This window comes from Oncorhynchus mykiss, chromosome 10, assembly GCF_013265735.2.
Source record: "Oncorhynchus mykiss isolate Arlee chromosome 10, USDA_OmykA_1.1, whole genome shotgun sequence".
Lineage (NCBI taxonomy): Eukaryota > Metazoa > Chordata > Actinopteri > Salmoniformes > Salmonidae > Oncorhynchus > Oncorhynchus mykiss.
Window position 1 is genome coordinate 85,032,220 of NC_048574.1, and position 12,686 is coordinate 85,044,905.

At 43.1% G+C, this 12,686-nt stretch overlaps 1 protein-coding gene across 1 annotated transcript in view; it reads right to left on the reverse strand.

The window, feature by feature from the left end:
• Positions 1-5,333: 5,333 nt before the first annotated feature.
• The window catches only part of LOC110511317 (serine protease HTRA3-like), a 19,348-nt gene continuing 11,995 nt past the window's right edge, over positions 5,334-12,686 (reverse strand). The window contains exons 7-10 of the mRNA XM_036934321.1: positions 12,301-12,412; positions 11,121-11,172; positions 6,728-6,826; positions 5,334-6,419 (exon numbers count right to left, since the gene is read on the reverse strand). Of these exons, the coding sequence (XP_036790216.1) occupies positions 6,251-6,419; positions 6,728-6,826; positions 11,121-11,172; positions 12,301-12,412 (432 nt within the window). The 3' untranslated portion in view covers positions 5,334-6,250. The remainder of the gene's footprint in view (positions 6,420-6,727; positions 6,827-11,120; positions 11,173-12,300; positions 12,413-12,686) is intronic.

Sequence of the window (12,686 nt, forward strand, 5' to 3'; positions counted from 1 at the left end):
CCACCAGTAGTCCATTCAGTCCACCAGTAGCTGGGTTTCCATTCAGTCCACCAGTAGCTGGGTATCCATTCAGTCCACCAGTAGCTGGGTTTCTATTCAGTCCACCAGTAGCTAGGTTTCTATTCAGTCCACCAGTAGCTAGGTTTCCATTCAGTCCACCAGTAGCTAGGTTTCCATTCAGTCCACCACTAGCTAGGTTTCCATTCAGTCCACCGGTGGCTAGGTTTCCATTCAGTCCACCAGTAGCTAGATTTCCATTCAGTCCACCAGTAGCTGGGTTTCCATTCAGTCCACCAGTAGTCTATTCAGTCCACCAGTAGCTGGGTTTCCATTCAGTCCACCAGTATCTAGGTTTCCATTCAGTCCACCAGTAGCTAGGTTTCTATGCAGTCCACCAGTATCTAGGATTCCATTCAGTCCACCAGTAGCTGGGTTTCCATTCAGTCCACCAGTAGCTAGGTTTCCATTCAGTCCACCAGTAGCTAGGTTTCCATTCAGTCCACCAGTAGCTAGGTTTCCATTCAGTCCACCAGTAGCTAGGTTTCCATTCAGTCCACCAGTAGCTGGGTTTCCATTCAGTCCACCAGTAGTCTATTCAGTCCACCAGTAGCTGGGTTTCCATTCAGTCCACCAGTATCTAGGTTTCCATTCTGTCCACCAGTAGTTAGGTTTCCATTCAGTCCACCAGTAGCTAGGTTTCCATTCAGTCCACCAGTAGCTAGGTTTCCATTCAGTCCACCAGTAGCTAGGTTTCCATTCAGTCCACCAGTAGCTAGGTTTCCATTCAGTCCACCAGTTGCTAGGTTTCCATTCAGTCCACCAGTAGTCCATTCAGTCCACCAGTAGCTAGGTTTCCATTCAGTCCACCAGTTGCGAGGTTTCCATTCAGTCCACCAGTAGTCCATTCAGTCCACCATTCAGTCCACCAGTAGCTGGGTTTCCATTCAGTTAACCAGTAGCTGGGTTTCCATTCAGTCCACCAGTAGCTAGGTTTCCATTCAGTCCACCAGTAGCTGGGTTTCCATTCAGTCCACCAGTAGCTAGGTTTCCATTCAGTCCACCAGTAGCTAGGTTTCCATTCAGTCCACCAGTAGCTGGGTTTCCATTCAGTCCACCAGTAGTCTATTCAGTCCACCAGTAGCTGGGTTTCCATTCAGTCCACCAGTATCTAGGTTTCCATTCAGTCCACCAGTAGCTAGGTTTCTATTCAGTCCACCAGTATCTAGGATTCCATTCAGTCCACCAGTAGCTGGGTTTCCATTCAGTCCACCAGTATCTAGGTTTCCATTCAGTCCACCAGTAGCTAGGTTTCCATTCAGTCCACCAGTAGCTAGGTTTCCATTCAGTCCACCAGTAGCTAGGTTTCCATTCAGTCCACCAGTAGCTGGGTTTCCATTCAGTCCACCAGTAGTCTATTCAGTCCACCAGTAGCTGGGTTTCCATTCAGTCCACCAGTATCTAGGTTTCCATTCTGTCCACCAGTAGTTAGGTTTCCATTCAGTCCACCAGTAGCTAGGTTTCCATTCAGTCCACCAGTAGCTAGGTTTCCATTCAGTCCACCAGTAGCTAGGTTTCCATTCAGTCCACCAGTAGCTAGGTTTCCATTAAGTCCACCAGTTGCTAGGTTTCCATTCAGTCCACCAGTAGTCCATTCAGTCCACCAGTAGCTAGGTTTCCATTCAGTCCACCAGTTGCGAGGTTTCCATTCAGTCCACCAGTAGTCCATTCAGTCCACCATTCAGTCCACCAGTAGCTGGGTATCCATTCAGTCCACCAGTAGCTGGGTTTCTATTCAGTCCACCAGTAGCTAGGTTTCTATTCAGTCCACCAGTAGCTAGGTTTCCATTCAGTCCACCAGTAGCTAGGTTTCCATTCAGTCCACCACTAGCTAGGTTTCCATTCAGTCCACCGGTGGCTAGGTTTCCATTCAGTCCACCAGTAGCTAGATTTCCATTCAGTCCACCAGTAGCTGGGTTTCCATTCAGTCCACCAGTAGTCTATTCAGTCCACCAGTAGCTGGATTTCCATTCAGTCCACCAGTATCTAGGTTTCCATTCAGTCCACCAGTAGCTAGGTTTCTATTCAGTCCACCAGTATCTAGGATTCCATTCAGTCCACCAGTAGCTGGGTTTCCATTCAGTCCACCAGTATCTAGGTTTCCATTCAGTCCACCAGTAGCTAGGTTTCCATTCAGTCCACCAGTAGCTAGGTTTCCATTCAGTCCACCAGTAGCTAGGTTTCCATTCAGTCCACCAGTAGCTGGGTTTCCATTCAGTCCACCAGTAGTCTATTCAGTCCACCAGTAGCTGGGTTTCCATTCAGTCCACCAGTATCTAGGTTTCCATTCTGTCCACCAGTAGTTAGGTTTCCATTCAGTCCACCAGTAGCTAGGTTTCCATTCAGTCCACCAGTAGCTAGGTTTCAATTCAGTCCACCAGTAGCTAGGTTTCCATTCAGTCCACCAATAGCTAGGTTTCCATTCAGTTCACCAGTAGCTAGGTTTCCATTCAGTCCACCAGTAGCTGGGTTTCCATTCAGTCCACCAGTAGCTGGTTTCCATTCAGTCCACCAGTAGCTAGGTTTCCATTCAGTCCACCAGTAGCTAGGTTTCCATTCAGTCCACCAGTAGCTAGGTTTCCGTTCAGTCCACCAGTAGCTAGGTTTCCATTCAGTCCACCAGTAGCTAGGTTTCCATTCAGTCCACCAGTAGCTAGGTTTCCATTCAGTCCACCAGTAGTCCATTCAGTCCACCACTAGCTAGGTTTCCATTCAGTCCACCGGTGGCTAGGTTTCCATTCAGTCCACCAGTAGCTAGATTTCCATTCAGTCCACCAGTAGCTGGGTTTCCATTCAGTCCACCAGTAGTCTATTCAGTCCACCAGTAGCTGGGTTTCCATTCAGTCCACCAGTATCTAGGTTTCCATTCAGTCCACCAGTAGCTAGGTTTCTATTCAGTCCACCAGTATATAGGATTCCATTCAGTCCACCAGTAGCTGGGTTTCCATTCAGTCCACCAGTATCTAGGTTTCCATTCAGTCCACCAGTAGCTAGGTTTCCATTCAGTCCACCAGTAGCTAGGTTTCCATTCAGTCCACCAGTAGCTAGGTTTCCATTCAGTCCACCAGTAGCTAGGTTTCCATTCAGTCCACCAGTAGCTGGGTTTCCATTCAGTCCACCAGTAGTCTATTCAGTCCACCAGTAGCTGGGTTTCCATTCAGTCCACCAGTATCTAGGTTTCCATTCTGTCCACCAGTAGTTAGGTTTCCATTCAGTCCACCAGTAGCTAGGTTTCCATTCAGTCCACCAGTAGCTAGGTTTCCATTCAGTCCACCAGTAGCTAGGTTTCCATTCAGTCCACCAGTAGCTAGGTTTCCATTCAGTCCACCAGTTGCTAGGTTTCCATTCAGTCCACCAGTAGTCCATTCAGTCCACCAGTAGCTAGGTTTCCATTCAGTCCACCAGTTGCGAGGTTTCCATTCAGTCCACCAGTAGTCCATTCAGTCCACCATTCAGTCCACCAGTAGCTGGGTTTCCATTCAGTCCACCAGTAGCTGGGTATCCATTCAGTCCACCAGTAGCTGGGTTTCTATTCAGTCCACCAGTAGCTAGGTTTCTATTCAGTCCACCAGTAGCTAGGTTTCCATTCAGTCCACCAGTAGCTAGGTTTCCATTCAGTCCACCAGTAGCTGGGTTTCCATTCAGTCCACCAGTAGTCTATTCAGTCCACCAGTAGCTGGGTTTCCATTCAGTCCACCAGTATCTAGGTTTCCATTCTGTCCACCAGTAGTTAGGTTTCCATTCAGTCCACCAGTAGCTAGGTTTCCATTCAGTCCACCAGTAGCTAGGTTTCCATTCAGTCCACCACTAGCTAGGTTTCCATTCAGTCCACCGGTGGCTAGGTTTCCATTCAGTCCACCAGTAGCTAGATTTCCATTCAGTCCACCAGTAGCTGGGTTTCCATTCAGTCCACCAGTAGTCTATTCAGTCCACCAGTAGCTGGGTTTCCATTCAGTCCACCAGTATCTAGGTTTCCATTCAGTCCACCAGTAGCTAGGTTTCTATTCAGTCCACCAGTATCTAGGATTCCATTCAGTCCACCAGTAGCTGGGTTTCCATTCAGTCCACCAGTATCTAGGTTTCCATTCAGTCCACCAGTAGCTAGGTTTCCATTCAGTCCACCAGTAGCTAGGTTTCCATTCAGTCCACCAGTAGCTAGGTTTCCATTCAGTCCACCAGTAGCTGGGTTTCCATTCAGTCCACCAGTAGTCTATTCAGTCCACCAGTAGCTGGGTTTCCATTCAGTCCACCAGTATCTAGGTTTCCATTCTGTCCACCAGTAGTTAGGTTTCCATTCAGTCCACCAGTAGCTAGGTTTCCATTCAGTCCACCAGTAGCTAGGTTTCCATTCAGTCCACCAGTAGCTAGGTTTCCATTCAGTCCACCAGTTGCTAGGTTTCCATTCAGTCCACCAGTAGTCCATTCAGTCCACCAGTAGCTAGGTTTCCATTCAGTCCACCAGTTGCGAGGTTTCCATTCAGTCCACCAGTAGTCCATTCAGTCCACCATTCAGTCCACCAGTAGCTGGGTTTCCATTCAGTTAACCAGTAGCTGGGTTTCCATTCAGTCCACCAGTAGCTAGGTTTCCATTCAGTCCACCAGTAGCTGGGTTTCCATTCAGTCCACCAGTAGCTAGGTTTCCATTCAGTCCACCAGTAGCTAGGTTTCTATTCAGTCCACCAGTAGCTAGGTTTCCATTCAGTCCACCAGTAGCTAGGTTTCCATTCAGTCCACCAGTAGCTAGGTTTCTATTCAGTCCACCAGTAGCTGGGTTTCCATTCAGTCCACCAGTAGCTAGGTTTGCGGATAAACGGCTGTGTGTCATGACATACTGCACATTATTTATGTAAATATCACAATGTAGGAATAAATCCGTCACTAGATTTTGAAATATGAACTTTATTTACTCATGTTTATATGAACATACATACAGTACAGCATAAAACGGCCTAGCAACCAGGCTCAACTATGAGGTTTAAGGGCAGAAGGGTCCTTAAAAAACACATCCTCCTCCTCTATCTCCATCTCTCTCTGAAAGTATCCATGTCTGTTTATAGTGAATTAATCCCAAATGGCACCCTAAACCCTACATAGTGCACTACTTTAGACCAGAGCCCTATTCCCTATATAGTGCACTACTTTAGACCAGAGCCCTATTCCCTATAGAGTACACTACTTTAGACCTGAGCCCTATTCCCTATGGAGTACACTACTTTAGACCATTCCCTATATAGTGCACTACTTTAGACCAGGGCCCTATTCCCTATGTAGTGCACTACTTTAGACCAGAGCCCTATTCCCTATGTAGTGCACTACTTTAGACCAGAGCCCTATGGGAGAGTCCTATGGGTCCTGGTCCAAAGTAGTGCACTACATAAGGAATAAGGCTCTAGTTCACTATGTAGCATCCTGGTCCAAAGTAGTGCACTACATAAGGAATAGGGAACTAGTTCACTATGTAGGGTCCTAGTCCAAAGTAGTGCACTACTTAAGGAATAGGGAAGTAGTTCACTATGTAGGGTCCTAGTCCAAAGTAGTGCAGTACATAAGGAATACATTTGGACATACATATATCAGAAATGGCCTAGCAACCGCCTAGCAACCGCCTAGCAACCAGGCTAAACTATGAAGTTGTTAGGCAACCAATGGGCTCTAGTGCCCTGGTTACAAGCACTATAGGTAGGGAACATAGTGTCCACTACAGGTAGGGAATATGGTGTCCACTATAGGTAGGGAACATAGTGTCCACTACAGGTAGGGAATATGGTGTCCACTACAGGTATGGAACATAGTGTCCACTATAGGTAGGGAACATTGTGTCCACTATAGGTAGGGCATATGGTGCCCAACTTTTGGGAAGCAGGCAGTACATCTGTACATCTGTAGTGAGTCCAGCCCAGTCACCACAGAGAACACAGTCAAAACGCATAACAACATTAAAACAGGGTCGTTCTGAATTCCAACTGAAGGTCAATTCATGTCCTACATTTAAATCCCAATTGCAAAAAGGCCATCTATTTTCAACGACTTCCCAATAAACTGAAAAGTAAAAGCGATTTATTTAGTTTAAATCGAAATCACTTCCTGAATTGACTTTGACTACCTTTTTAATTGGAATTGACCCCCCCCCCCAAACTCTGCAAAAAACAAAAACAACTCTAACTCCATTTCCCTGGTCCATGACTCCGCCTCCTCACTGCATGACGACGTGGGGCTCTATGTGGAAAAGCAGCTCGTCGTCGCCGCGACGAACCTCCAGGAGGAGGGGCCCGTCGCCTAGCAACGCCCCCTGCAGCTCGTCGGTGGTCCTGAGTGGGCGGCCGTTCAGCTTGAGGATCACGTCACCGGCCTCTATCCCGCCCCTTTTGTAGAAAAAAAACGAGAGGTTCTCATTGGTCGTCGGTTCCTAAAGAAGGCTTCTTCCACATTGGTACAGTGATGGCTCAACCTTGCCCTTTGATAGGCTAGCTAGCTAAACTACGTTTTTTTGATATAACAGATAAACCAATTGTATTAATCCATTCCTCCTTTCGCTCCAATCAGGGCCTTTGAGGTGTGTCACTGTGTGTGTGCGTCCGTGTGTGTGTGTCCGTGTGTGTGTGTCACTGTGTGTTTGTGCTGCATCTTTGCATATGTGTGTGTGTGTGTGTGTGTGTATGAAAACACCTACCTGTGCGCGGGGGACTCAGGTATAACTTGATGGACCAACACTCCACTGGTGACATCATCAGGGAAGTCAGGATTCTGCCTCTTCATCTCCTCCACGAGACTACAGTATAAATACACATTAATTAGATTGAAGACCTCCTCTACCAGACTACAGTATAAATACACATTAATTAGATCACTCCTCTACCAGACTACAGTATAAATACACATTAATTAGATTAAAGACCTCCTCTACCAGACTACAGTATAAATACACATTAATTAGATTACTCCTCTACCAGACTACAGTATAAATACACATTAATTAGATTACTTCTCTACCAGACTACAGTATAAATACACATTAATTAGATTAAAGACATCCTCTACCAGACTACAGTATAAATACACATTAATTAGATTACCCCTCTACCAGACTACAGTATAAATACACATTAATTAGATTACTCCTCTACCAGACTACAGTATAAATACACATTAATTAGATTGCTCCTCTACCAGACTACAGTATAAATACACATTAATTAGATTACCCCTCTACCAGACTACAGTATAAATACACATTAATTAGATTACTCCTCTACCAGACTACAGTATAAATACACATTAATTAGATTACTCCTCTACCAGACTACAGTATAAATACACATTAATTAGATTACTCCTCTACCAGACTACAGTATAAATACACATTAATTAGATTACTCCTCTACCAGACTACAGTATAAATACACATTAATTAGATTACTCCTCTACCAGACTACAGTATAAATACACATTAATTAGATTACTCCTCTACCAGACTACAGTATAAATACACATTAATTAGATTACTCCTCTACCAGACTACAGTATAAATACACATTAATTAGATTAAAGACCTCCTCTACCAGACTACAGTATAAATACACATTAATTAGATTACTCCTCTACCAGACTACAGTATAAATACACATTAATTAGATTAAAGACCTCCTCTACCAGACTACAGTATAAATACACATTAATTAGATTACTCCTCTACCAGACTACAGTATAAATACACATTAATTAGATTACTCCTCTACCAGACTACAGTATAAATACACATTAATTAGATCACTCCTCTACCAGACTACAGTATAAATACACATTAATTAGATTAAAGACCTCCTCTACCAGACTACAGTATAAATACACATTAATTAGATTAAAGACCTCCTCTACCAGACTACAGTATAAATACACATTAATTAGATTACTCCTCTACCAGACTACAGTATAAATACACATTAATTAGATTAAAGACCTCCTCTACCAGACTACAGTATAAATACACATTAATTAGATTGCTCCTCTACCAGACTACAGTATAAATACACATTAATTAGATTACTCCTCTACCAGACTACAGTATAAATACACATTAATTAGATTACTACTCTACCAGACTACAGTATAAATACACATTAATTAGATTGAAGACCTCCTCTACCAGACTACAGTATAAATACACATTAATTAGATTACTCCTCTACCAGACTACAGTATAAATACACATTAATTAGATTACTCCTCTACCAGACTACAGTATAAATACACATTAATTAGATTGAAGACCTCCTCTACCAGACTACAGTATAAATACACATTAATTAGATTACTCCTCTACCAGACTACAGTATAAATATACATTAATTAGATTACTCCTCTACCAGACTACAGTATAAATACACATTAATTAGATTACTCCTCTACCAGACTACAGTATAAATACACATTAATTAGATTGAAGACCTCCTCTACCAGACTACAGTATAAATACACATTAATTAGATTACTCCTCTACCAGACTACAGTATAAATACACATTAATTAGATTACTCCTCTACCAGACTACAGTATAAATACACATTAATTAGATTACTCCTCTACCAGACTACAGTATAAATACACATTAATTAGATTACTCCTCTACCAGACTACAGTATAAATACACATTAATTAGATTACTCCTCTACCAGACTACAGTATAAATACACATTAATTAGATTACTCCTCTACCAGACTACAGTATAAATACACATTAATTAGATTACTCCTCTACCAGACTACAGTATAAATACACATTAATTAGATTACTCCTCTACCAGACTACAGTATAAATACACATTAATTAGATTACTCCTCCACGAGACTACAGTATAAATACACATTAATTAGATTACTCCTCTACCAGACTACAGTATAAATACACATTAATTAGATTACTCCTCTACCAGACTACAGTATAAATACACATTAATTAGGTTACTCCTCTACCAGACTACAGTATAAATACACATTAATTAGATTACTCCTCTACCAGACTACAGTATAAATACACATTAATTAGATTGAAGACCTCCTCTACCAGACTACAGTATAAATACACATTAATTAGATTACTCCTCTACCAGACTACAGTATAAATACACATTAATTAGATTACTCCTCTACCAGACTACAGTATAAATACACATTAATTAGATTACTCCTCTACCAGACTACAGTATAAATACACATTAATTAGATTACTCCTCTAGCAGACTACAGTATAAATACACATTAATTAGATTACTCCTCTACCAGACTACAGTATAAATACACATTAATTAGATTACTCCTCTACCAGACTACAGTATAAATACACATTAATTAGATTACTCCTCTACCAGACTACAGTATAAATACACATTAATTAGATTGAAGACCTCCTCTACCAGACTACAGTATAAATACACATTAATTAGATTACTCCTCTACCAGACTACAGTATAAATACACATTAATTAGATTACTCCTCTACCAGACTACAGTATAAATACACATTAATTAGATTACTCCTCTACCAGACTACAGTATAAATACACATTAATTAGATTACTCCTCTACCAGACTACAGTATAAATACACATTAATTAGATTACTCCTCTACCAGACTACAGTATAAATACACATTAATTAGATTACTCCTCTACCAGACTACAGTATAAATACACATTAATTAGATTACTCCTCTACCAGACTACAGTATAAATACACATTAATTAGATTACTCCTCTACCAGACTACAGTATAAATACACATTAATTAGATTACTCCTCTACCAGACTACAGTATAAATACACATTAATTAGATTACTCCTCTACCAGACTACAGTATATTATTATATATATATATACACACACATTATTTTCCACCATCATTTGCAAATAAATTCATTAAAAATCCTACAATGTGATTTTCTGTATTTTTTTTCTAATTCTGTCTGTCATAGTTGAAGTGTACCTATGATGAAAATTACAGGCCTCTCTCGTCTTTTTAAGTGGGAGAACTTGCACAATTGGCGGCTGACTAAATACTATTTTGCCCCACTCTATATATGTATATACATATATGGGCCTGGAGAAATGGAACCACTGTCTCATCCATAGACAGAGGTATGGATGAGAGGCACTGACCATCCACAGATACAAATATAGAGTGAACCTCTTTATAATCTCACATGTTTCATTTCTGCTTTTCTCCGTTGACTAAACTGTAGTTAAAAAACAACCGCCTCCAAATTTCTAAATTAAAAGTTTCAAATTAAATTAATTGAATGAGGTTTATGGTCCTTTTTAGGGCCCATAGAACTATAGTATTAGTAAGTTACATCACTACACTACACTAATATCACAACAGGGCAGGAAAAAGAGTGTGTGTGTGTTTTACCCATCTGTGTGTGTGTGTGTGTGTGTGTGTGTGTGTGTGTGTGTGTGTGTCTGTGTTTTACCCATCTGTGTGTGTCTGTGTGTGTGTGTGTTTTACCCATCTGTGTGTGTCTGTCTGTGTGTGTGTGTGTGTGTGTGTGTGTGTGTGTGTGTGTTTTACCCATCTGTGTGTGTCTGTCTGTGTGTGTGTGTGTGTGTGTGTGTGTGTGTGTGTGTGTGTCTGTGTATTACCCATCTGTGTGTGTCTGTGTGTGTGTGTGTGTGTTTTACCCATCTGTGTGTGTCTGTGTGTGTGTGTGTGTGTGTGTGTGTGTGTGTGTGTGTGTGTGTGTGTGTGTGTCTGTGTTTTACCCATCTGTGTGTGTGTGTGTGTGTGTGTGTTTTACCCGTCTGTGTGTGTGTGTGTGTGTGTGTGTGTGTGTGTGTGTGTGTGTGTGTGTGTGTGTGTTTTACCCATCTGTGTGTGTGTGTGTGTGTGTGTGTGTGTGTGTGTGTGTGTGTGTGTGTGTGTGTGTCTGTGTCTGTGTCTGTGTGTGTGTGTGTGTGTGTGTGTGTGTTTTACCCATCTGTGTGTGTGTGTGTGTGTGTGTGTGTGTGTGTGTGTGTGTGTGTGTGTGTGTGTGTGTGTGTGTGTGTGTGTGTGTGTGTGTGTGTTTTACCCATCTGTGACAGTGAGCATCTTAATGCCAATCAGACGCTTCTTCTTCACTCCTGTCGTTACTGATGAAAGAAAAACAGCACATTATGAAATCACCATTTTCATTTTATTTTCACATTCCTGCACAGTTGTGTGTGTGTGTGTGTGTGTGTGTGTGTGTGTGTGTGTGTGTGCGTGTGTGTGTGTGTGTGTGCGTGTGTGTGTGTGTGTGTGCGTGTGTGTGTGTGTGTCACCTGCATCTGACTGGGGTTCTGGAATGCGGTAATGACCACTCAGCATTCTGTGGTTACCTAGACAACAACACAGACACACACATTAGGCGCACACACACGAAACCACAGACAGACAGACAGACAGACAGACAGACAGACAGACAGACAGACAGACAGACAGACAGACAGACAGACAGACAGACAGAGTGACAGACAGACAGAGTGACAGAGTGACAGAGTGACAGACAGAGTGACAGAGTGACAGAGTGACAGAGTGAGTGACAGAGTGACAGACAGAGTGACAGACAGAGTGACAGACAGAGTGATAGACAGAGTGACAGACAGAGTGACAGGCAGGCAGGCAGGCAGGCAGGCAGACAGACAGGCAGGCAGGCAGGCAGGCAGGCAGGCAGGCAGGCAGACAGAGTGACAGACAGAGTGACAGACAGAGTGACAGACAGAGTGACAGACAGAGTGACAGACAGAGTGACAGACAGAGTGAGTGACAGAGTGACAGGCAGGCAGGCAGACAGACAGACAGGCAGGCAGGCAGGCAGGCAGGCAGGCAGGCAGGCAGGCAGACAGACAGACAGAGTGACAGAGTGACAGACAGAGAGACAGACAGAGTGACAGACAGAGTGACAGACAGAGTGACAGACAGAGTGACAGACAGAGTGAGTGACAGAGTGACAGGCAGGCAGACAGGCAGGCAGGCAGGCAGACAGACAGAGTGACAGAGTGACAGAGTGACAGACAGAGTGACAGAGTGACAGACAGAGTGACAGAGTGACAGACAGAGTGACAGACAGAGTGACAGAGTGACAGAGTGACAGACAGAGTGACAGACAGAGTGAGTGACAGACAGAGTGAGTGACAGACAGAGTGAGTGACAGACAGAGTGAGTGACAGACAGAGTGAGTGACAGACAGAGTGAGTGACAGACAGAGTGACAGGCAGGCAGACCTGCACTGTGTTTGTTGTGCTGTGACTCAGTGAGAAAACGTCTGATCCGGTCTGAAGGAATGGCGAAGGAGATTCCTGCCGTCACCTTGAGGGTATTGATACCTATCACCTCCCCGTCCTGTACACACACACACACACAGGTAAGCTACAGAAGGGTTGATAAAGAGCGTGAAGATACCACAGACTAGTCATTATACAGACAGCATTGGTTAGTTCAACCGCCCGTCATTGATCTATAGATTCAGCCCGTCATTGACCTATAGATTCAGCCCGTCATTGATCTATAGATTCAGCCCCTCATTGATCTATAGATTCAGCCACTCATTGACCTATAGATTCAGCCACTCATTGATCTATAGATTCAGCCCGTCATTGACCTATAGATTCAGCCC